Source organism: Epinephelus fuscoguttatus, linkage group LG7 (assembly GCF_011397635.1).
Source record: "Epinephelus fuscoguttatus linkage group LG7, E.fuscoguttatus.final_Chr_v1".
NCBI classification, from domain to species: Eukaryota; Metazoa; Chordata; class Actinopteri; order Perciformes; family Serranidae; genus Epinephelus; species Epinephelus fuscoguttatus.
The window spans coordinates 44,043,116-44,068,488 of NC_064758.1; the positions used below are offsets into that span (position 1 = coordinate 44,043,116).

General features: G+C 41.4%; 2 protein-coding genes across 9 annotated transcripts in view; both read right to left on the reverse strand.

Moving 5' to 3' along the window:
- Positions 1-183: 183 nt before the first annotated feature.
- Positions 184-10,505, reverse strand: LOC125892277 (ER membrane protein complex subunit 3-like). The gene is made up of 10 exons (XM_049582203.1): positions 10,381-10,505; positions 7,595-7,795; positions 7,376-7,433; positions 6,887-6,980; positions 5,794-5,898; positions 5,235-5,316; positions 4,834-4,913; positions 2,198-2,280; positions 1,719-1,886; positions 184-528 (listed from the first exon to the last, which is right to left on the reverse strand). The coding sequence occupies exons 2-9, from the start codon at positions 7,747-7,749 to the stop codon at positions 1,758-1,760; spliced, it is 786 nt and encodes a 261-aa protein (XP_049438160.1). The 5' UTR covers positions 7,750-7,795; positions 10,381-10,505; the 3' UTR covers positions 184-528; positions 1,719-1,757.
- A 2,699-nt stretch (positions 10,506-13,204) lies between these two features.
- LOC125892253 (IQ motif and SEC7 domain-containing protein 1-like) overlaps positions 13,205-25,373 on the reverse strand; it is a 256,394-nt gene continuing 244,225 nt past the window's right edge. For 5 of the 8 annotated variants that reach the window (XM_049582154.1, XM_049582158.1, XM_049582156.1 and 2 more), the window contains exons 18-19: positions 23,154-23,203; positions 13,205-20,612 (exon numbers count right to left, since the gene is read on the reverse strand). In XM_049582154.1, the coding sequence (XP_049438111.1) occupies positions 19,386-20,612; positions 23,154-23,203 (1,277 nt within the window). In that variant the 3' untranslated portion in view covers positions 13,205-19,385. The remainder of the gene's footprint in view (positions 20,613-23,153; positions 23,204-25,373) is intronic. The other 3 variants (XM_049582159.1, XM_049582160.1, XM_049582161.1) reach the window with 2 other exon arrangements.

The following is a 25,373-nucleotide window of genomic DNA, read 5'->3' on the forward strand; positions in this document are numbered from 1 at the left end:
TTTTACTATTTCCCACCAGTTTGTGCACACAGGTAACAAAGTTGTGCAGGTAGCGAATCAGAAATCTGCAGCTCCCACCACTAAAAAAGAATGCTTACCAGCTTCAAGTAAAAAGCAGTGTCTTATGAAGGGATGTGAACCTGGCTGTTTCAGTGCGGTACAATACAGACGAGGGAAATTCAGTTAGTTGTGATGGCACCTTTATTAAACTGTTGGCACTCACTTCAAGTCGCTCTGGATTACAGCCTCAGCTGGATGACCACAGTGTAGAAAAGTACATGCAAAGTGTCCGTCCTGCAGGGTGAGAACAACAACAACACGCCTGCTGCCATTTAAAGCTCCATAAAAACGTCCCGGTCGTCTTTAAACGCAGCTCCAGATTTCTGCGTCACACCCAGAGAGAAACACCTTCCTGAGAGGATTCGTCTGATCAGACCTGGTGCAGAATCTGCTGGTTTACTGAAACAACCTGGTGATCTGGAACATCTGGGAAGCCTCGAACTGATCTGCTCCACGCCTCAGAGGATCCTGGAACACAGAACACAAAAGCAGCAAATATTAAATACAAAAATTAAAAGTTATCTCAGGGTGCACATGTATTTTTTAATATGTACAATCCTCTGATGAAAACTGAGCCAACAGCTTCAGCTGCAAACAGACAAGACACTGGTCGGCTATTTAAAACCTGGTTCCTTCTTTTAACCATCACAATGTTTAATAAAAACATGAGCTGTGTCATAATCTCGCACAAACACACTGGCTAGTTTTTGTGTCTTTAAACCAATCACAGTCGTGTTGATCAGCACTAAGCCCAAAATTCAGGGACAGTGTTTTTGCAAAACAGTGTTTGGGGTGAACTTGTTTAAGTGGATCATTTGCACGTGGGCAGACGAGCCCTGTCCTGTCAAATGGCCCCGCAAAAGAAGATGCCACTAAAACAAAAGCAGCCACGTGTCACCGTGTGATCGAACTTTCAGTGATTAAAAAAGACAAACATAATTTGATAATCAGAGCCTTCGAGGTGACGCCTGACTTAAGTTCTGGAGGAGCTCGCTGGACCTACTGGCTGCATGTGGCTCCAGCAGAACCTTAAAATATTACAGAAGCTCGTGTGAAGAGGAACAGGTCTGTAAATTGGTGAAGTCACTGTCACGTGCTGCTGCCAGATTTAAAAGGTAACAAATCAGGTGTCAGAAGACACTAACATTAGGCCGAGCGCCCTGTGAGACAGTCTGGGTTTTCCTGAGGTGCGTTCACAGGCTGTTTTATTTGTTGTAGATCTTTACAACAATTCACAGAAACATTAAAGCAGCCGTATCTTACTGAAGGATCGACATCTTTGTTAGAATGTGCCATTTTCTGTGTTTTAGTTGTAGCTCTGAGGTTGTTGTTTCCTGTAGCGAAGGGGATTTGGATGGGGTAACACGCAGACAGTGGAAGAGGGGAGATGGCCGGCTAATAGCCACAGACGACATCCAGTGAGTCAGACTAGCTGTGTCATCACTTATGATCATTACGTACATTTTTTAAGTCACTATGTCACGCACAACTTTTCCACTCTTAGAATTTAGAGACTCATAAAAAGGCAAGAAGTCAATTTGGTGCCACAATAATCAGCTTCTAGTATTTGTGTACGTTGTGCTCCAGAACCTTCAGACTCATTGTCGTTGTACAGCGTTCAGAACAGAGCGTGCTGTAAAGAGACGGAGGTGTCGAACCTTCCACGGACGCTCCAGAGCTCGCAGGTCCTCGTCGATCTAGAACATGGTGGACTTGATGTCCTGGCTGAAGAAGTTTCCAAAGTTCAGGTCTCTGGACATCAGCTCCTCCTCCACGTTCTCCAGCGCCCACTTGTGTTCCACGATCTCCAGCGCCTCCCACTCGCTCTGACACAAACAAACAAACAAACAAATAAATAAACAAACAGGGAGACATGACTCTCAGCAGAAGTTTCTAAGTGTACAACAAGTGATTTGCTTTAGCATTAGCTTGAGTGTTTTGGCGCGAGATGAAGAGTGAGATCTTAATTTACGAGACGACCAGGATCTGACAGGTCAAAGGTCATGTAGGTCACGTGTTATGTCTGTAAACATTACGTGGAAATGTGTAGTTTCTGTTAAATACGTACACAGCTGTCACAAACAAATGTAATCAGCGATCAAACCTTTCATTATTCTTTCTGACTTTAATGTTTCACCTTAAAAGCCTTGTTGGGGTCAGGGGGCATCGCCATGGCAGCGCCCGTCATCTGGTCCTGCATGATCCGTGACTGGTCAGCAGCTGTAAGTTAACGACAGCTTTAATAAATAAAATCAAAGAGACGAGGTTTAATGTCCGAACTGTCTCAGTGTTCATGTTTTCTGACAGGTTTTTGTGAGACTTTCAGCAACAGCTGTGAACACCAGCTGTGTTTTAACTGGCCTGTTTAAGATTCACAAAAACCACGAGTTCATTCAAGTTCACTTCGACCTAGTCCACACAGACGTGGGTATTTCTGTTAACATAGTTTTTTGTATTGTGTTTTAGCCTTCTGTGCTCACACTGACTGCACCTTAGGTCACTAGCTAGAATTACTGCCTTGCTGCTGTGTGCCTCTGCAAACCAGTGAAGCTGCACTTACACTTTACATGCATGTCTGTGAAATCACGGATGCAAACATTTTCAGAATCTTCAAAATTAGAAATGTTCCCCCTCTGCTCCTGAGATATGACGCTGAGTAATGAACTGAAAAGTGTTTTGGCAGAACATTGTGATGTCACAGTGAAATATTTGTGTGTCATAATTAGCAGGGGTGGGGAAAAAATAGATTTTTAGATGCACTGAGATTCTGTCTTGAACGATGTGAGCGTTGACGTGGAAAACTCAATCGATTTCAATTTTATTTTTTAATGTTTATTTTTCAAATTACCGTAACTAACAAATTAATTAAGAGGGGAGGGAAGTGAGCACAGCAGGAGGAGTGTGACAGCTGACGAGGAGAGTGTAATTTTGAGTTTGAGTGGCGTTTTCTTTGTGAATAATATTTAGTGTTGTAAATAATAGTATTTGAGGTTTTTTATGCTGTGTTTTCGTCGTGTTTTCACCATAGTTTGTAGTTTCGCCACCGTCTTTTTGACAATAGTTGGTGTTTTTATAGCTCATAGATAGTTATAGCCAGTTATGGTTTTGTAAATACTGGAGGAGAAATGTCGAGGAGGTCGACGAGGGACAGGAGAGTCCTGTTGAGATTTGTGGATGAGGAGGATGGACCGGTGGAGTGTATCATCTCAGCCTCAGTAAGTAATACAGTTTGTATGCGCTGGATATGTATTCCCAGCTTTATTACAATATATCAACAAATCCAATTATATGATTTTCAGACATAAAAACAAAAATTATTCAAAACAAGACTCTAAATTATTTATCAGTGACACTGAAATTAAACAGGTCTCTCATGCCAAATCTGTAGGTGTTATTGTTGATGAAGGCCTTACATGGAAAAACCATACTGAGCTTGTGTGCAAAGAAATTATGAATAAAATGAAATTATGGCATAATTAGAATGATTTCTTCTTTAGTGAATGGCTGCTGTCTTCTGACATTACAGTTTAATATACCCATATTTATCTTATTGTAATATTATTTGGGCCAGTACATTTCCTACTTCTCTTCACAAACTTTTTTTGTTGCAACTTAAGATATTATCAATTTTTGATATTAATGTGTATCAGACATGTATTTTTATGTTTGACTGTATTCAAAAGGTTTTCCATAAATTGTTTCATACCGAATTCCAGTATTCATTCATATCCTACCTGGCAATCAAAAAATATTCATTGTCATTTCTCCCACACAACATTAGGTCAGTTCAGTATAGGACTCAGAGGTCCTACAATGTGGAATTCAAAACCTTCTATGATTAAAAACTGTTCCTCTGCTCCACTGCTCAAGTCCAGGCTTAAATATACTTTGCTAGGTGAATAACTTTGTGCTTTTTGTTACTGTCATTTTGTGTTTGCTGTTTTATTTGATTTGTTTTATTATTAATGTTAGTATTATTATCATCATTATTATTATTGTTATCTCAATGTTATGAAATTTGTTTGGATGTTTTTTATTTTCACTTTGCTTTAGGCTCTTGTGTTGAATTGGTGATGCACTGTATTTAAGGAGTTGAGGCCCCGTATCGGCCCATCTGGGTCTCTTGCCTCTGCTCAGCACCTTTATTTTGTGATGGCCATTTTTTTTTGTTTTTTTTTCTATTGTCTTGTGCAATGGTGCGAAATAAACAAATAAAATAATAAATAAATTACATTAATGTTTTTCAATATCTAGTGTAAATTTTCTTACTGGCTCGTTTTAGAATCAAGAATCGTTCTATTATCGAAATCGTTGCCCTCAGATTGGGAACTGAATGGAATCGAGCGGTGCCTAGAGACTCCCACCCCTAATAATTAGCACATGAATTTTTGAGTTATGGCCAAAACATGTTTTGTGAGGTCACACTGATCTTTGACCACAAAATTCTACCCAGTTTCTTCTTCAGTCCAAGTGGACCTTTGTGTCAAATTTGAGGAAATTCCCTGAAGGTGTTCTTGAGATACTGCATTCATGAGGATGAGGCGTACAGACGGACAACCCAAAACATAATCCCTCTGGCCGCACCTACTGCTGGCATAGAAGTGTAAAAATCGGTGTATGAACAGTTCATGAATGATTCCAATATTTTGGTCTTGTATGTAAAATATGACATTTAATCTAAAGCAGCTCTGTGTTTTTGACTTATTCAAAAAATCTCAAACAAAACCCAGAAACAAAACAGTGAGAAGTCAAAGACCAAAACGTGACACTCACCGTTGTCCTGTCCCAGTATGAGGCTGTACATGCTCCTCAGTCCAAACACATTCAGGAAGTACCAGGACGCTGAACTCACCCTGCATGGTACGGAGACCCACAGTGGCCAAAATTAATAAACAGGGCATCACTGAATAAACACAGACTAAATATATGAGCATGAAAACCTGTTGTTGTGAAATAATCAGTTTAGTTTTATTTAACTTAATTGTTATTTTGGTTCATTTTATTTCCCAGTGCCAAGTATTTATCTGTCAATGAAGACACGTGGTGCAGAGCCTGATCTGTTATCAGCTGCCCACTCATTCAGACTGAAGCCAGACCACATTACATTAAATTAAACACATCATAATTTATGTCTGCACGTGGTTCTATGTGGTGTTGTCAGTGTGGATGTTTACCAGGAGGCGTCCAGAGACAGCAGGTCGATTCCTCTCTGCAACATGGGTTTGAACCTCAGAGTCAGAGGGAACGGCACCTTGGCTGGAGGACAAATTAACAATTAATAAAAACACAACAGGAGGAAAAACTGCTGCGTATAAGAAGAGCAGAATACAGCTGTGATCATGAGATGCTTTTCTGTACGCTCCTGTGAAATTATTAAATCTGACTTCTCTGCATTATTAAACCCAGCAGGCTGCAGCTGTGATGTCACATGTCAGCTGCTGAGTGAGTTCAACCGTGCCTGTTGTTGCCGTGGGTAACAGTATGACATCAATATGTCAACAAGTCAAACTAGTATCACAATATGAACCACTGCTCATTCTCAACTAGTTGCTCAGAGATAACAAGTTAACTGCCTTTGGAGAAAGTTTCATGCAACAGTAGCAGTGCTGCTGAATGCACACAGGGGAAACACTGAGATTAGCGTCACTCAGAGTTGCTGATTTTCTTCTAATGGTGAAAACATGACAGTGTCTGATGTGTTAACATGTTAATGATGACAGCTGAAGAGCTCACTTATGACGAATCCAGAGAAGGCCCAGTTGATCCATCCACCGATCACAATCATGGGCAGGACGTTGGTCAGGTTTCCCTTCATCATGTCTGTCAACATGCTGCTGTCTGTAACACACACACACACACACACACACACACACACACACACACACACACACACACGTTAATATTTGTTTGCTTATTTATCTCCAGAGTTACAGTAACAACAACAGTGGGAACTCTTCCTGACCTCCACATATTGTATTAACAGGGGCTGCACCATATCAGGAAAACCTGCGATACGCAGTATCATTGTTGAATGTTGTGATGATGAAGATGAAGAGTTAGGTGTTCAGTGTAGTGAGTCCCTGGGACCCACAGGTGGTCGTTTTAATAGGTCTCCAGTGATATTTGTGTCTTTTGACAGACTGTAGTGTGAAACTGGTGTTTGATGTTACATATGTAATTCTGGTTATATTCATGTATGTTGAAAATGTATCTGAAAGGTAAATAAATTTAATTTCCAGGGCTGGTACCTGCGGTTATTCCACAGGCTAGTTAATAACATGTCGGGCAGGAAATCCAAAGTGTGGGATCATTTTAAGAAGGTGAAGGACGAACCCAAGGTGATATGTAAACTCATCTTCATTGGTCGACTACAAACATGACGTATCATGTGAAACATGGAAGTAGCTACATGCCCATTAGCCCACAGCGTCATTAACAGGCGGCTCGCTCAGTGTGTGACGTGCACTTGGAGATAAAATATAGGCCTATATTAATGAAGGTTCATTAGTACGGTTTGTATTTCTCTGTAATGTAGCACAGTGTTAACAATGTTACTGATACTATTCTTTCTCACACCTTCAACTCAAACCACCAAAATATATCATTTAATCATTACAGCAATATCAGAAACATGCAGGAGACTAGTCCACTGATGGACCCTGATGACGACTGTTGGTCCACTGATGGACCCTGATGAGGACTGTTGGTCCACTAGGAACAGTCAAACCTGACGCCATCTCAGGGTTTAACTAACTCAGAGTTTTCACTAAACCTGTTTTCTGAAACAGGGCCCTGGATGTGTCATGATGAAGACACACACACCCACCTGTCATGGGGTTCTTAGGGACGACCTTCCTCTTGACCTTCTTGAAGAAGCCGGTCTCTGTGTTGTTGAAATAATGCTTCCTCATGGCGAAAGACTGAAACAGTGAAAACATGTTGACACACAACAGCTCACAGCTTTTAAAGTCACAGAGACGTGTCCTCCAGAAGTCTTTCAGCATTTCATCAACATGTCTACAATACATATTTTAATATATATCTAGACAAGTAAATTACTCTGTAACACGGACGGCAGATTTCTAATGTTTACTGAGAGATGGTCTAATAGGAGAATAAAATGATTGCTGCTCTGATGACGATCCAGAGTTGAAAATCCAGTCTAAGAGCATTACTAATCTCTGTGAAGTATTTTGGCATAATAGAGCTATTTTTTTTTTTTAGCATAGTGCTGTTTTTGCTCTCAACACATTTTAGAGAAAATTCTCTTGTATTTCCAAACTTTCACTCCCAGTGAGTGAGTGTGTGCACTTACCTGTCTGGGAATGTACCTTCCATTCTCTCTGAGGATGCGGCTGCGCAGGAGCACCTGGCTGAACACAAATGAACAGAAACACCAACATAAACTCAGATTATTCTGAAACACTGAGCACAATCTGCAGCATCACTACAAACACTTAAAACTGAATATGCTGCAGGCTGAACTTTAGAGTCACCGGCTCGTTGCTGCCCAGCAGACTAAAATGCGTCTCACCTGTCAGAAACCTGCTCCAGGTCGATCTTCTTGTCGCTGTGGAGCAGCTGGGTGACGTAGTGGCGGATGACCCCGACAAAGAAGGTGATGAAGACGATGGGTAGGACCACCCACATCCGAATGCTGGAGTCCAGCAGGAGCTCTGGACTGGCCATCGCTCTCTGTTCAACCAGCCAACTGACACACAGACTGGGAGACGTTCTGAAAGAGGAAAAGAACTTATTTTCATGTTTAAGGGCCAAAAATAAAGAAATAAACAAAAAAATTGGAATTATTTTGGCAGGATGGAAAACACTTACGCCCAGTATTTAGACTGTCATGTACAAAGGAGGATTAGGGCCACGTTTAAGAAAAAGAATCTTAGATTTCCAGAACAAAGTCATAAATCTACGAGAATAAACTCGTAATTTTAGGAGAAAGGTCACATCTTAAAGGGATAGTGCACCCAAAAATGAAAATTCAGCCATTATCTACTCACCCATATGCCGAGGGAGGCTCAGGTGAAGTTTTAGAGTCCTCACATCACTTGCAGAGATCCAAGGGGAGAGGAGGTAGCAACACAACCCACCTAATGGAGGCTGACGGCGCCCCAGATTCAAACGTCCAAAAACACATAATTGAAACCACAAAATATCTCCATACTGCTCGTCCGTAGTGATCCAAGTGTCCTGAAGCCCCGACATAAAAAGTTGTTGGATAAAACAACATTTGAACTCTGTTTTTAGCCTCACTGTAGCCTGTAGCTCTGACTGTCTCTCTGTGTACACCGAGCACGAGACCAGCGAAAGCACGTGAACACACATGAAGGCGGCCCATGTCTCACGGTCTCGCGCAAGCGCACACACGTGAACGCGGTGCGCAGAGAGGCAGTCAGAGCTACAGGCTACAATGAGGCTAAGAACAGAGTTCAAATGACGTTTTTCCAAACAACTTTTTATGTCGGGGCTTCAGGACACTTGGATCACTACAGACGAGCAGTATGGAGATATTTTGTGGTTTCAATTCTGTGTTTTTGGATGTTTGAATCTGGGGCGCCGTCAGCCTCCATTAGGTGGAGTTGTGTTGCTACCTCCTCTCCCCTTGGATCTCTGCAAGTGATGTGAGGACTCTAAAACTTCACCTGAGCCTCCCTCGGCATATGGGTGAGTAGATAATGGGTGAGTTTTCATTTTTGGGTGCACTATCCCTTAAGACTGGAAAGTCACTAACATGGAATAAAAGTGTGTACAAAACATGTTTGGGGTGACAGTAATATACATTTAAGCAGGACTAAAGTAACATAACACTTTACCAACAGGACTTTGAGTGATGTTATCACATTTTAACGCCTTACCACCTGGAAACTGTTTTTTCATCTTTTATTCATCCACACCGCTCCACTTCCACCAGTGCACCAAGAGAAAAAAAAAATCCCTGAAGATTGTTGTGTCATATTACAGACTGCATTATAGAAGGGCACCACTAGTGATGACACGTCTGGGTGATGCCACACCTTGCATATCATGTTCAATGTGTTTTCATTTATATACCTACAATGCATCCCGTTCTGCTTTGTGTCCTGAGGCTGTCTGAAAGCAGCGCGGATAAGGAGCGGGCTTTTGGTGTGTTTTTTTTCCTCATCCTGGTGATCAACACATCTGGGTGATGCCACTGTATGTTTTACAGGTGGTAATGTAATAGATCTAGTTACTTAGTTGCTTTTTTTAGTCTTTAACATGATCTTTATCCTCCTTCGTAATCATGGAACATCACAATGATTGAAATTATTTACATGCTCAGGTTTTGATTGTAACGAATGCTTTTAATTCTGCAGGAGGCTTCATTATCAGAAACATCACTGTGACCTCTGTTGCTGCTCTAAAGGTTACAACTACAAGACTGCAAGAACAATCAGTTAACAGCACAACTGGAAAAAGTCTTTCCTACCCAGGTAACCTCACACCAGACACTTCCTTGCTGTTAGTGAAGCATTTTAATGTTGGTTCAAACTGTTGTCGTACAAATTGAACAAAGACTCCAGCTACGGTGTTTGTCAGTAAAATTCAACATACACGTGACTGCAGCAGTAATATTAATCCAAACACATTATATATAATATTAAGACACGAACAGGGAACATTTTGATCCACAGTTAATACTTTTAAATTTAATATTTTAAATAAAGTTTGCTTTATAATACCTGCATAGTTTACTTAAGTAGGGTTTTTGAATACTGGACTTTTATCACTGACTTTAGCTTGACGTGTAGTTGAGTAGTTTTCACAGTGTAACGTTAGTACTTTTAATTCAGTAAAGGATCCGGATACCTTTTCCACCACTGTGTAGCCTACATACAGATAACTCCGTCCAGCTCTGACTCAGTGACACATTAACTTTTAATAAATGAATAAATGAACCGACCCGTTTAAGGCAGCTGAGGGCCTGAACAGCTAACAGCTAACCAAAACAACGCAACCGGACACGACGGAAGCTCCCGTCGTTACTTTAAAAGGAACTACTTGTATCTAAACTAACTTCCTGCTAACACCTGTTCAAACTTCATTTGCCGACAACCAGCTAACTTTAGCACTAGCATTTAGCAGCTGTTCCGCCGAAGAGAGTTAGCTACAGACGCTAGCCGACGCTAGCTAACTGTGCTAGCTAACCGTGTTACTCTTCCACCTTAAGTTTACTGCTTCTAAAAACCGTTTGTTTCAATGACAGTCAAGTTTGTTAAAGAGACTTTAATCAAGTACAAACCAATGACAAGATCTGAAATTATGTGTTTGAAATTAAAGTTAACTTACCACATTTAAGAACTTTGTGAGTTTGCGACGCACACGTTCCGCAGTTTTTAAAACACGACGAAGAACTTCCGGTTAGAGCGGAAACACCGATCACGTGACGGCGGTAAACTAAAATAAAGTAAAATAAAATAAAACCAAATTAAAATACAACAACGTGAAATAAAATAAATGAAAAACGAAACTAAACCAAACAAACTAAACTGAAATAAAATAAAAAATAAAAACTTATTTTAAGAACTTTTAATACAAATAAATTTAGCACAGAAAAGTAATTGTAATCAGATCAAGTTATTGAGGGAAAATATTTAATTAAATTACAGCTACTAATCAAAATGTTGGTGATGACAAAGGGGTTACATGCAAATATAATATTTTCAATAAAAATGTTCGAATATAACATTCATTCTTTTGTTGCATCTTTCTGCTTTGCAGGAGTGCCTTATCTTTGTCTTAGCGTATTTCCAGATGTTTATCAGCTTTATTGCCCTGTTTAAAACATTTGTTTTATCAGAAAGTAATCAATATAATAATTTACATTATTTTGATGAAGGATTTAAAATAGTTACATTACAGGTTACATTTTTAACAGGGTAACTAGTAATCTGATACCAATTACACTTCAAAAGTAACCTTCACAACACTGCATATCGGTGGTGGGAGACGATCCTTTGCTGGTGTAAAAGTACCGATACAGCATTGTGAAAATCTTCCTGAATTCAAAGGAAAAGGAAATGTAGGCAAAGAATTATCAGTAAAATGTAATGATTGATTGTGCATTGTGTTAGCAGTTGAACTGTACAGTTTTTCAGTAAAAGTATTTGGTTACATTCCACCACCATAACATATCACACATTCATCTTACCTTTTAAACTTAGGGCCCCTGAGAGGTTTTAATTTGGTGCGTTAGATGTGTAACAGTGACACCTGCTGGTCTCCTGATGAACAGGCTGTGATGACTGCAGTGGAGAGAGCTCTGTGAGAGGACGATGCGACAATGCATGACAGCTAAATTCGTATTGGTACGTGTGCTCCAGAGATTCTACAGAATTAAAAATACTCTGTAAGTTTGTCGGTTTTTAATTTCTTAAAGGAGAAACAAACCAAAGTACTTTGTTGACTGAGGTCTTATACAGGGGCAGTGCTTTCACACCTTTAAAGTAATTGTTTTTGTCCTCTGCAGTGTTGCTGGATATCTTTAGTCTGATCAGCTGATTATTATACAAGTCATTTTCTGCCTATTTACAGTGAAGCAAGACCCAGCAGATACAAGTTAGAAGTCCACAGCCACTGTTCTGATCCAGAGTCCAGAATGTCCTGCAAAATCTGAGTTACACCTGCTGTGTGTGTCGAGTTCACTTAATGAGATGCTTCATGTCGAAGATGCCGTGAGCATTTATCATTATGTATGACTTGAATTTCAGGCTTAAGGGAGAAACTTAATGAAGATGTTGCACAAAGGTACAGGGCTGAACACCACTCACTGCCAAGGAACATTTCCAACACATAACTCTGAGAAAACTAGAATTACCACCTCACGGTTGTGTGCCTCCACCAACCAGCTGCATCTGCAGCATAGATCCACGATAATGGATGCCTCACACACATCTTCCCTCGACAGCACAAATGATCTATACAATCAGCAGTGTCAAGATGGACACCCAAAATTTGACTCACCAATTCAGTATCTGACCAAATGTCTGCCGCTCTGTTTCTGAGATATGATGCTGAATAATGGACAGAAAAGTGTTCTTGCAGAACATTATGATGTCACAGAAAAGTTGACCTTTGACCTTTTGGATATAAAATGTCATCACTTCATCATTTTATCCTGTTAGACATTTGTGTGAACTTCTGTCATAATTAACGTATGAATTCTTAAGTTGTGGCCAAAAACATGTCTTGTGAGATCACAGTGACCTTGATCCTTGACCTTCGATCACCATATTCTAATCAGTTCATTCTTGAGTCCATGTTGGTGCTAGATTTTGAGGATGTTTGTGGTAAATTTGAAGAAACTTGAGGCCTTCTTGAGATATTGTGTTCACGAGAATAAGACAGATGCAAGGTCACAGTGACCTTTGACTACTAAATACTAATCAGTTCATTGTTAAGTCTAAGTGGATGTTTGTATCACATTTAAAGAAATTCCCTTGAATTGTTCTTGAGATATCATGCTCACGAGAATGCAACAGATGCAAGGTCACAATGAGATGGACCATTGACCTATGACCCAAATTCTGATCAGATCATTCTTCAGTCCAAGTGAATGTTTGTGCCAATTTTAAGAAATTCCCTTGAGGAGAATGAGATGGATACAAGGTCAAAGCGACCTCTACTGCTCTCAACTCGCAGATCTGAGATTGATATCCATCAAGCATCGCGCTCTCAGAAAGAAAGCAAAAATTGTATTTCTTTAAGTGCTCCTAAGTGCTACATCGTTGGCAACTGGTCTTACTTGAGTTTCCTGAAGATACTTCGCCTCTCATCCAAGAAGCTCCCTCACTTCTGAAGAAGCCTAGAACTGAAGAAGCCTCTTGGATGAGAGGTGAAAAGTCTTCAAAAAACTCAAGTAAGTCCAGTTGCCTACGATATAGAACAGGTACCATGACCTGGATGACTGAGAATCTTCACTTCCTGAAGCGTTGCTGGTTCCTTTTATCTTGTGATTGTTGTTTATTTCACAATGTTGTTTCTGAACCACTGAACATTATCATCATCATCAACACAGTGTATTATTAAGGTAGTGTCATGTGTTTGTGCGTGCACCATCAGCCAAACAAAACAGGACACGTCTTTCCATCAACATGAACAGATTTTTTATATCTTTAGAGCAATAAATATTTCCACTTTTTCCATATCTCTGCAATTTCAAAAACAAAGTACAAGTAATATATATTTATATACACAGCTAAAATTTTCCATACATAATTTTTAAAATAATGTCGTCTCTGTTGACACATATTTGACACTGTACTCATACAATTTTACAAGGACTATTCCAGTCTCTCTTTGCTCTACATTATAAACAAGAAATATTGTTCTCCACAAAGCGGTCCATTGTGTTGTTACGTACAACATAGACCCAGGTCCATCGCCCTTGTATAGATACACACAACACAGACTGCCTTTACACAGGAACAGAAGGATCCAACATCTTTAACTTTATTTGAACCAGATCTGATGTGCTTTAATTTTTTTTTAAAAGTGTTCCCTGTTTTGCCGGCAGCAGTCAGACCAGATCTGTTTCCGTTGGCATTAAAAACCAGATCTTCCATTCCTGGTGTAAACCCAGCCACACACAAACTGCCCTCTGTGGAGCAAAGTGAGTACTCGCATTGTTATTTTTCATATAACGATGGTTATGTACATTCATGTTTATAATACAGTTTCATTCAGTGCAGATACTGTAATAAATACCACATGCAAACCAATAGTGGAGAGCAGGCCCGGGCAGAAAAAATTAAACAAAACAACATATTTAAATTAAGCATTTAAAGAACCATACCTGTGTTTTTGTATGTTTTAAACTGCACACACTGTACATTACTTCTGCAAACCATGTAATACATTTTAGACTGATTTCTTATGTTCCAGGAGGCCATTTTGTTTTATTTCAATGAAGATCTACTTGTGGAGAATTAGAAAGGTTGTTGTTCTGCAACCAACTGTCAAATCTCAACTGTCTCAACGGTCTTTGCGGTCCAAAGATATTTTGTTGGAAACACAGACAAAACTAGACCTCCTTGTGGGTTTAGTGGGGTCCAAGTACACAACTCAAATTGGATACAAAGTTGGACAGTTTCACCAGGAGGCCAAGATCATGGCAGCCTCAGACATCCTCCAGCAGTGAACACTGCCAGGATCTGCTCCAGCCTGCTGATGATAGAAAAAGCAAAAGCAATACAGTTCCCCCAACAGACAGTAACGAATTATCTACCTACAGGAAGGGTCAAGTCTCTCAAGATTGACACCAAAATGAAGGTCTGTCCAATGGAAACACACCTAAAAGTTGAAGGAATATTTGGAAAATGGTTGGCAGCAGTGTAGAGTACATACAGTTTTTACCTGATAGGCTACAACATGCAGAATCACGGGTATGGAGCTTTAAAACTGGAACTTTGAAGATGTGCTTGATTCAGCTCGGGCACGCAGTGGAACAGGGTGACATGTTGTGTAATCCCGTGCGAGGCAGGTTTGATCCAGTACTCCTCGAGAACTTTGTTTTGTTATTTCAAGTGTTTGGTTAATTGTTTTATTCTGAATGAGACATGGTGTTACTGTACGTGTTTCCAGAGGTGATTGCAGATACATGATGGGGACCCAACGGTCCACAATTCTTAGCAGCTCAGCATATATTGTTTATTTGTATGGTTTGAAAAGGTTGCCTGGTAGCAGAAGTGTTGCTTGTTTCCATTAAAAGGTTGGTGAGAGGCTTCGCTGAGGCTCTGTGATGATTCAGAGGTGTGTGTTGGCGAACGCATGCTGGGGTGAGTGAAAGTAATTATCACAGTCTGTATTAAAAATATTCAAACATATTAGTTGTATGTTAGTCACAGAAAATTCTTGGTTTTGTTGTAAACATATTAAAAATTAAAAAGGTTTTAGTACTTCCATAAGATGCCCAAATCAGAAAAGAAAAGAAAAGATCATCTCACTCGTAAGCACATAACAAAATTAAAAATGCTAAAAATACAAAACAGCCCAAGGAGTACGTTATGTTAGTAGAAGCTTGTCACACAACAATATTGATAATAATATCAGTAGCACACTCTAAAAAGTCAAAGGGGTTCTTCAGTTTGAAAACAATAGGGGACCCGAGATGGTTCCCTGAGGAACTCCGTCAGTTGATTATGATCCATGACGGTGTTTCCACGAGCCACAAAAACAAAAGGCTTCTACAAAAAACATTTAAGGGATTTTTATTGTTAGTTTATCTAGAGAGGAACCCGGAGTTGCTCAAATAGCCTGAAGAACCCTGATGAACGTTTGGTTTTTAGAGCATACATTTTGTTAATTCAAGCAATTCTGAACCTCAGTTACAGATCAATGCTGTTGGCCCCATTGAAAATAGAACACACTGTACAGTTAATATCTACAGATGGCGCATTCACGTAATCACAGGGAAACTAAAAATCATGTCATTTGCATTCAGAACATCAGAGGACTTTCTCATCATCCACCAGATAAACGCTGGTAAATATTTATATGAGGCTGACAAAACCTGCCACTTGGACAGGAAAGCAACAAGCACTGAGAGGTTTGTTTCTAGTCAAAAAGTACAAATGGCTGGTAAAATAGTTCAAATGGTCGAAGAACTTTCTATCAGCCATCGTGGGCGTCCTGCCCTGACATCCAGCGATCTCGATCAGATGGAGAGAGCTAGAAAATACACTTTAATACTGGCATGGTGGGTTCAACACAAAGTGCAAAAATAATGTGTAAAAATGAGTTTGTTCAAGAATATTTCACTTAGTGCTGCGTGATGGTGAAAGATACTGTACTCTGCACTTCAGTCCTGTGAGATGTTAGCAAGTCCTTCGAGATGAATTAGGTCCAGTTTTCAGGTTCCTTTGTGTCTTTGACGAATGACGAGGGAGACGAGGGTCTCAGTCCTTCAGCCAGATTTTCAATAATGCAGTAAATGGCTTGATGTTTCTTGTTCTGAGTGGATACAATCAATCAATATATTACCAGTTTAGATGCTGAATTGTCTTTATATTTAAAGGAGGTCGTTCTTGAACATTATTTCTTATGATCATTTTATGTCGCACCATCCCTCCGTCTGAAGGCACCATATTCTCTATTTTGCAACACAAGTAGTGAAAGTGGGATTAAAGTTTTTTCACCATAAAGGTCACCAGAAACGTTTTGAAGTTTTCACATCCTATTAGGAGAAAATACCACAGTTTGAACTGGGTGGGAAATTAATTATTTTTCATTAGCCAAACATGTCTGTCTGCAACTGGTGAAATAAGGCTGGGCATGCTTTTGCAATCATCCTTTCAGACATTTCTGTGTCTTTCCAAAGGCTTAAAATGGAAGCCAAGAGTAGTGTGGTTACTGCTAAATGTTTGAGAGTATCGTTAGGGATGTAAGATATCCGACAACTTATTTGGCCGATAACCAGTACTAATATTGATAGATCCCCACCTAATGTTAGTGATCATCAAGTCTCTTCTGTAGTGGAATTAACATCATATTATACATGCACACTCTTATCATGACAGCCCACCAGCAGATGGAGACATGAAATACGAATTTTCAATGGCTGTAATATTCATCCATTGTGCAAAATAAGAAAGATCATGTTGGCCAATACTGATGATGTGCCAATATTATCATGCATCTCTTGTATCCATGAAAACAACACTACAAAAAGGTACAACAGAACAAAATTATAACTTATCTGGCTAAGAATTCTTATTTCGTTACCTCAGAATGAGCCATTTATACCCACATCATAGATGTATAATTAGATCTGAATGAGAAGTTTCTAGCTTCCAGAATCACTTCCAGTGTATGCGGCCCACTGAAATTGCATTTCTTGGCTTGATGAAAATTCTGCAAAAATAATATTCATAATAGACAGACACCTTGTTTGCAGTCCAAGGTGTCCTGTCAACAGTTACAGACATCTCTTTTATAACGGTGGTCTAAGGGGAAATTGCTGTTATGGGCTGCAGGAAAGTTTTTTCACTGCAATACTGCAAAAGGCTGCTAGGAAAAAGCTGAGTGGCGTTCCTGGGAGCCTGATCTACATATGCAGCGAGTCCTCTTCCACAAACTCTGCCATGTTGTTTCTACAGTACAGACAAACCAAACGTTGGGTGTAGACAGGGCCACTTGCATTCTTGCATCGGCTACTGTAGTTCTCCTACACGCTTAGCCAAAGTTTCCGTTGGTTGCAATCTGCAGCCTCACCACTAGATGCCACTAAATCCCACACACTGGACCATGAAATGTTCCATATCCTTAACATCATTAACCAACATTTCTTTTTAAAGAAGATGATGATACTGTAAGGACAATGTGAAGCTGAGACAACAAGGCATTGAAGCATCATCTTGGGATAAATTATTGAATCTGAGCACCACAAAAGCATGATTCATATTTTAATTTTCAAATGCTGATAAATTGATTGTTGAGCTGAAATTACTTGCAACCAAAAACCAGTCTTGGCCCCCGATAGAAAAATATTTTTGGTACCTATACATTATGTGCATGTACATTAGCTGACACCAATGCTAATGATTATGTATTCGTTGCATCTATCTGATCTGGAAAAGCTATCTGTCCTCCTTCCTTTCACTTTTTTTTTTTAAAGTTTTTGGTGGACTTTTTTATGATCTGATGTCATACAAATGGTTCAGGCTTCAGACAATTACAGTCTCTCGGCTAATGACTCATACAAAGATGTTTTGGGAGTTTTGTTGGGATGATGCACAATTCTGATTTTCTAAACTGAATATAACCTTTTTAAACTTAATTTCCCACCCAGTTCCTTTTTCTTATCCAGTGTTCTACTTGTTGAGAATTGTGTGTGTTACATTATAAGAAGATATTGTTTAATATAACACTTTATTCATCTTCCCAACTTTATCAAAGGCAGAAAAGCCAGTGAAACAAAATACTCTGTTTCCCAGACTGCACCCTGTTTGGCACCTTTTAGCGTATTCTCCTTCTCCAGCAAGATAAAGGGTCACATACAATATGCATCATGAAATACAGTTGAAACATATTATAATTTCTGACTAATTTAGGTTTATACTTTCAGATATACTGGGACACTATCAGGGGAGCGTTCACTGATTTTGTATAAATTATCAAATGAATAAAGAATAAATTATTGGGAAAACTGTCCAATGTCAACAATCCTTATTTTAAAGTCCCAATCCAAGACAACAACACAGCGCCCCCTGCTGAAACCCTGTAATCCACAAACACTAAAGGCTTTAAGCAATTTTTGCAAAACACAAAGGTAAAAAGACACCTGTAGTTTTTGTTATGATGGCTTATTTAAAGTCTTTAAAAAAGTTTATTGTAGAAAGTAAAGTCTTCAGTAACCTTCACTAATGCACTTTTCATGGTCAAATAAATGCTGGATTGGGGCTTTAAATTACAACAAATCCCTCCCCCTGCATATAGTATTTCAACCATAGACACACTGACACTCATTAGCTATTGCACAGGTCATGCATGCCTGTCTAAGACACAGAAACTGCACCATAATAATGCTAACCACCTCTCAGTTACACCTCATGGCTTGTAATATGTCGACAACCAAAACAATGGTACAAGTGCTTCTTGTGCAGAAAACAAAGTGGTGCAAGACTAGTGTGATTTTTGGAATATAGTAAAAGGACTTGTCGCGTTCTCAGGCTTCCTAAAAGCCTGAACTGTCCCATCGACCAATACCGTACATACTGTTAGCATCGAGCGCTAACCCTTGTCTTAAATTCACAGGCACTGTTCCCTTCACGTCTGGTCCCTGAACCATTTGTCCACTACAGCAACGCACAATTCTTACTCACGATTTGACACGAACACTTCCTCTGCCAGTCAAGAACTACACAAGTGTCCTCTTGGCCACCTCTGAAGGGCACTGCGAAAGGAAGATGGAGGAGATTTTCACCAAGATGGCAGGACTTCCAGTATGTCGGAGTTTGTCTTCAGCTTTGAGTGACTGAAAACGCCGTGATTTACGTTCTTGGTGTGGTCACTCCATGGGCAGGTTTCCCAGGAGCCCCGACAGGGAACAAGTTGCCCAACAAACGTCTTTCAGTAAGTGTGAGAGTCTTTCTACCTGCGGGGGAAGTGGATGTGAAAATAACACAGGCTGAGTAGTTTCCTCCTCCCCGCTCTCAGTGCTCTCTTCCTCACTAGGCGGCCATTTTGATACGTCTGCATTTGCCCTCCTCCTCTCCTCCTCCCTCTCCTGCTCCCTCTCACGACCGCCCCCCGGTGGCTCACTGTGGGGTGGCGGACCACCATCCGCTTCTGCCTCCTCACACGACCGTGCTGATCCTGCTGACGGGTTTCGATTTGGGGCCGCCCCCTTGCCCTGCCCCCGCCCCTGGGTGCAGGGAGTGCTGGGCGTTGGATGGGGGTGGTAGGGGGGAGTGTGGAGGGGGAGGTGGGATGGAGGAGATTGGCGGATATTGGGGCGCGTAGGGCTGCGGAGGTGTCTGGGTGACGAGGCGCGCCGAGGGTGTCTGGGGAGGTGGGGTGGAGAAGATGAAGTGGGTGGAGGGGGAGGCGGAGGGGGAGGGGCTGAGGGGGGAGTGTGTGTGCACGACGTGGTTGTGAGAGTGTGTGTGAGCGTGGGGGTGGGGCTGGGAGTGCGAGATGGTCAGCGGGAGCTTGCTGCCTCCACCTGGCCTCGGGTGCGAGTGGTAGAGTCCGTGCGGGGTAGTAGGGGTTACGGGGGAGTGTGGCGACAGGGGTGGCGGCGTGATGAAGCCCAGGTTGTAGCGGGGGTGCTGGCCGACGCCGTGTTGCATCCTCTGATGCTGCTGGGTATGAGAGGGAACGCAGCCGGACGGACCCTGCCGCTGGGGTGCAGAGAACCTGTGCGTGAGGGCGTGGTGCTGGGGGATGTTCTGCATGTGGTAGCGGTGATGGTGGTGGTAGGGTGGGGGCGGTGTCTGCTGCTGCTGATGCCCAGTAACACTGACTCCTCCTCCTCCACTGTTGCCGTGGCAATACTGAGCGTGCAAAGCCTGGAGCTTGGTAGGCCCCCCTCCCGTACCTCCTCCCCCTCCAACTCCTCCCGAGTCCGACTGCACGAGGTTGGGCGATGGGGAGGGGCATGGGGAAGGGGAGGATGGGTGGGGGATGGGAGGCGCGGGGGCGGGGTAATGGGGGGGTGATGATATCATCAGGGGACTCGGAGGACCCTGAGGAGTTGGTGACGTCATCGTCAGGGGACCAGGAACTTTGCCTCTGCGGCTGCCGAAGAAATTCCCCAGCAGGCCGCCGCCAGTCGGTCCGCCCCCACCCGCCATCCCTCCTCCGGCCCCAGCCCCTCCCCCGCTCACGAGTGGGGAGGTGGTGATCCCCCCCTGATTGTGACAGAGCCCCGGCCCACCCCCCACCCCTGTACCGGGGCTCTGAGTAGGGCGGTGTGGCCGGTAGGCTGCTGGAGACGAAGGTACCATCATGGGGCTGTAGGATAGACCCCCAGCAAGCAGGGGGCGCTGCTGGTGAGGCCGAGGGCTGCTAATAATGGAACCCTGAGAGGAGGAGGAGGAAGGAGAAGAAAAGGAGTGTGATGGGAGAGGGAGGAGAAGGACAAAGACAGGAGAAAAGAGAATGAAAAACAGAAGCAGACAGGCTTCTAATTAGTTTACAATATTTAAAAAGGAAGCCAACCAGTGGTTTTGGTTAAAAGATTTAGATTAGTTCAATATCAACTTGGCAGCCATTGATTTTTGTTTGTTTTAGTATTTCTGTAGGCCGACACGGAAGTTTGAATCAAGCTGGTTCGCTCATCAAAAAGCCTGTGGGATTTTTCTACTGGATTTTGGATTATTGCAGAAAATAAGCTCTGTGGCAAACAAACAATTATGACACTTACACATTTTGTTCAGCAAGATAATCTTCATGAATGAACACCGCTTTTATGATTATTGGAGCCTAAATGCAATAACCAGATGTAAAAAGCTATCATTGGGCTAATACTGAACTACACTATGGTCACATGACTTAACATCACCACCATAACAAGACTGTAAGCTGTGTTCGCTGTGTGTTAGCTTTTACAATGGTGTCATCACATAATGTCTTTAAGAGCAGAGGCAGTTTTGAAAAGTATTTCTTGACCTCAGTAGAGTGGTGCAGGAATAAGTCCGAAAACCCGGAAATGAGTTAGCATTTTTGCTACTCACAGTTCTCTCATCTTGAAGTTTCAGGGTTTTTGGTTAGACGCCTGAAACGGTCTGTGGTTAAAACAAGCTGAAGAGACTTTCACGTTTTGTTCTACAACATAAAATACATCAGTAAATACCCAATTCATGAACTTTGAGACTTCTATGTGTCTTTCAAAAGATGGTTGTCATCACGCCGTGTCGTGTTCATTGGTACTGATTATCCTGCTGAACAATACATGTATGTATCGTAAGTTTTTGTTTTCCACTGATTTTTATTTTCTGCAATAATCCAAAATCCAGTGGGAATATCCCACTGGCTTTATGTTGACGGAACAATGGTGAAGCTAACTTTTAGGTCAACCTACAAAAAATGTCATCCCTGCAGCCCTCTGTTGGATGCAGGAATAATGACATTCCCATCAGCCTCAGCTGTACTTTGTGTTTACTACTAATTAGCAAATGTTAACAAGCGAACACACTCTGAACTGAGATGGTGAACCCGCTCAACATTAGCACACCAGCATTGTCATTGTAAACATACTAGCATTTAGCTAAAAAAGCCTAGGTGCTCAAGTTCAACATCACAGAGCTGCTGTCATGGCTGCAGAATAACTACTCCTTTAATGCAATAATGACCACATTTATATTCTTAAAACTGCTTCTTGGACTTCAACTATGAAATCTCACATCTGAGTTTAAGTCTTTGCAAACGAATTTTCACTGTACATAAACTGAACTGGAATCAACAGCTGCTTGAAAGATAAAATAAAATCTTAAAATGTCATGTGGTTTGTTGTCGGTGAGTTAAACGAGCAGACTTCAGTACAGACATGCAGGAGAGGAGAAGAAGAATGAGTGAAGTAGCAGTATAATCTCATCCCTACTTGTCATATTTTGACACGCAGGGAGAGACCTAATGGAACACAGCCTTTTTTAACATTTGTCTTAATGCAGAAGGGGTCCGCTGTAAATCATGTGAGTCACCTCAGGTGAATAAAGAAGGGTCTGTGGTTGGGTGTAGGCAGGAAAACTGCTTGGGTGAGAAAACGATTTTTTCTGACGTGACTCAATTGACAAAACTAACAACTGACGCAATAACCTAACATTGACAGACAGGACATGAACACCGGTCTCCTGGGTTAAAGTCCTGTGCTTGTTGGGTCCACCCACCTCCGCTCCCACCTGCCCAAATTGGACTTCTGCTCTATTTATGCCACATCTGGTGCTCTGAACATCTAATAATGACGTGGACGGGTTCTCTTGGAGTTTGTTGAAAACCCAGTGTGTCTCATACTAACACTAAAGGGTGCCCCTGGCATCAGTATAGTGACACAATGGACACTGCCCAAGCTGCGAATTTTAACGCCCTGGGAGTGACACCAGACTGGAAGTCAACAAAGACAAATGGCAGCACTTAGAAAATGTTCTTAGGATTGCGAAGGCATGACCCGCCTTCCTCTACCTCTGGGTAGTGCTCCTTGCCTTTGTTGGTTGGGTTTGTTAGGTTTAGGCAAGACAAGTGTGACTGGTAAGAATGTCATGGTGAGCAAATCAGAGGCAGAGTAAGGCAGGAAAAAAACTCTTGCATCAGGGACGACCTTTGTTGCACGCCACACTTCCTCTCTGTTTCCACTGTTTGACAATCAAATAATAACCATCTAAAGCTGGATCTGTATAATGGTTCTCCAAAGATGCACAGAAACTTCTCGAGGCGTACACAGAGCCTGTGGGATCATGTTTCAGCCTTTTACAGAACATTTACACGAACATATTAACAAACACATTCAGCTTTAGTGACTCAGACAAACATGCAGACAGTCGTGTACGTGACATGTTGTGGCAGCATGCTGGGAGGTCACATCATCATCATCAGCATGCTTTCAGCCCTGCCCCCGACAAACTTACTTCAATAGTACTGTCCAATGAGCCAACACTGTTCCTACGACCTCGCTTCCCTGTTACCCAATCAGAATGATGAAGGGTTAAAAAGAAATAGTTCCAACAAATGTTCCCGTAAAACCACATTTTACATTTCTGTTTGTCACAGTTTAAACAAACAAGATACAACATGTTCTGTGCTTTTACTTTGGTACTAAAGTAATATAATTGTTTTACTTTTACTGAAGTAGGATTTTGAATGTACTTTTCCTCATGATTTACTGGGTTTACGTTAGCAGTGGGAATCTTGAGGCACCTCACAGTTCGATCAGATTTTGATTCAGAGGGCTATGATGAAATTATAAAATGATAATTGATGAAACTTGAAGACACAACCTGTATACAGTGTGGCTCTTGCCTAGGTTCCTTTTCCCTTCTACTTCATAGAAGCTAAAATGCTTCCATGAGATAGTTTTGAAGCCAGGAGGATGCCGGATTGGATTGTATCCATTTGTGTTAACACGTTTTACATCTGTTACGTTTCGCCATCCAATTGACCTATGGCTAAGCCCCGCCCTCAAACGCAATGAGCCAATCACAGTGCGTATAGCCATTCCCATACACTGGGACATTCTCTGCCTGGACGTCCATTGAAATGCATTACAGAAAGTCAGTTTGTTCGGTTTTATGAGCTTTTTCTGAGATTTGAAGTTTAAAAATGGTCAAACGGTGTGCATGGGGTACATGCAACTCTGACACAAGGTATCCTGAGAGGCTGGGCGACCAGGTGTATTTTTACACTTTAAACCACATCTCAAGCGAGAAAAGTGTCTCCTTTGGATAAAGTTGTGTGGTAACGTTAGACCACAACATCAACTCAACGTGAATAAGATTAACAATGATGTCTACATCTGTTCTAAGGTAAGTCAACATTGTGTTTGAGGCAACATATTGTCACTTTGCTGGAAAGAAATATAAAGTTATCTTTAACATCTCTAGCTAACGTTAGCTAAAGTTAGCCTAACGTTAGCTCCTAGCTGCGTTGTTCATCATGTCACCTTGTTTGCTGGGAGTTCATTAGCCTATTTTGTTCTAGTTTTGTACTTTGGTGATGGTACATCATTGTTAGCTGTTGTCCAAAGGGCTCTAGTTAAGCTAACGTTAACTTCTGGAGCTTAGCTTCATTAACTTATCTGTAATGGCAGAGATAACAAAGGTTGGCAAACGTTATGCTGAATGATTCAGTGTAAATACTGTAGCACCAAACTAACGGAGAGACACTCTTGGTAAAGATGGTAAAAAGGCCGTTATCCTTTTCTCATATTCTGAGCCAAAAACCTTAACTTCAGTGGCACTTTAACTTGTTGTCTTTGATGGTGACGGCAACCAGATGCGGTTCACAAGCGTACACTGTGACCTGTAAATTTTGGCTTGTAATTTAAGCTTTTCATCGACCTTCTCAACAATAAAATGATGAATATATCCCTCCAATGCGTAGTTTAGGCCCTTTTGGTTACTTCTCAATGACATCTGATCGTTATGTCCCCAAAAATCATCAATTGCCTCCTGTGAAATGCCGTGTACTGTGACACCTGCCATAGCGCCGGTCACTGAATGCTGATAGTTTGTGCGAGTGAGTGGAGGGGGGCGTGGCTTAGCCATAAGTCAGTTGGTGCAGCTGTAAGGAACTTTTGGCTCTGTCTTACAGAACTGTTACAAGCAATCGTAAAATTGGGAATTGGATCCTAAATTTCTAATTAATTACTTTTCTGCATCGAGACATAATCTTCAAGAGAAAATCTCAATGCAGCTGAGAATCAGTTTTTCCCTCCACCCTCAGTTCAGTCCCTCTAGGCATTTGCAATGCTACGATCTCACCAATTAAGGCAAATTCTGCCAGTTCCCGTGAATTCTGTGTGACCTTGAAATTTTCACGATCCTTCAAGGCATTAACAGCTGATCGGCAGCGATTAGCTGTAGATGCCCCCAACACCCCCAACCATCACATATAGATTCTAATTCTGTGGGAAACACTGAATGCTCACAATCATAGGCTTCGAACCTGAGACTTTTGCAATTTTAAGTTGCCCCCACAATTTTATTGCAAAAAAACCACTACAAACATTGTAATATTTTAGAATGTGCTGTGAAATCAGACATTTCAGACCACAAAAATCACAAAAACAGCGAGGAGGAAGTTAGTTTACGTAACATACTCCGAATAAAGATCCAGAAAAATCAGCACAA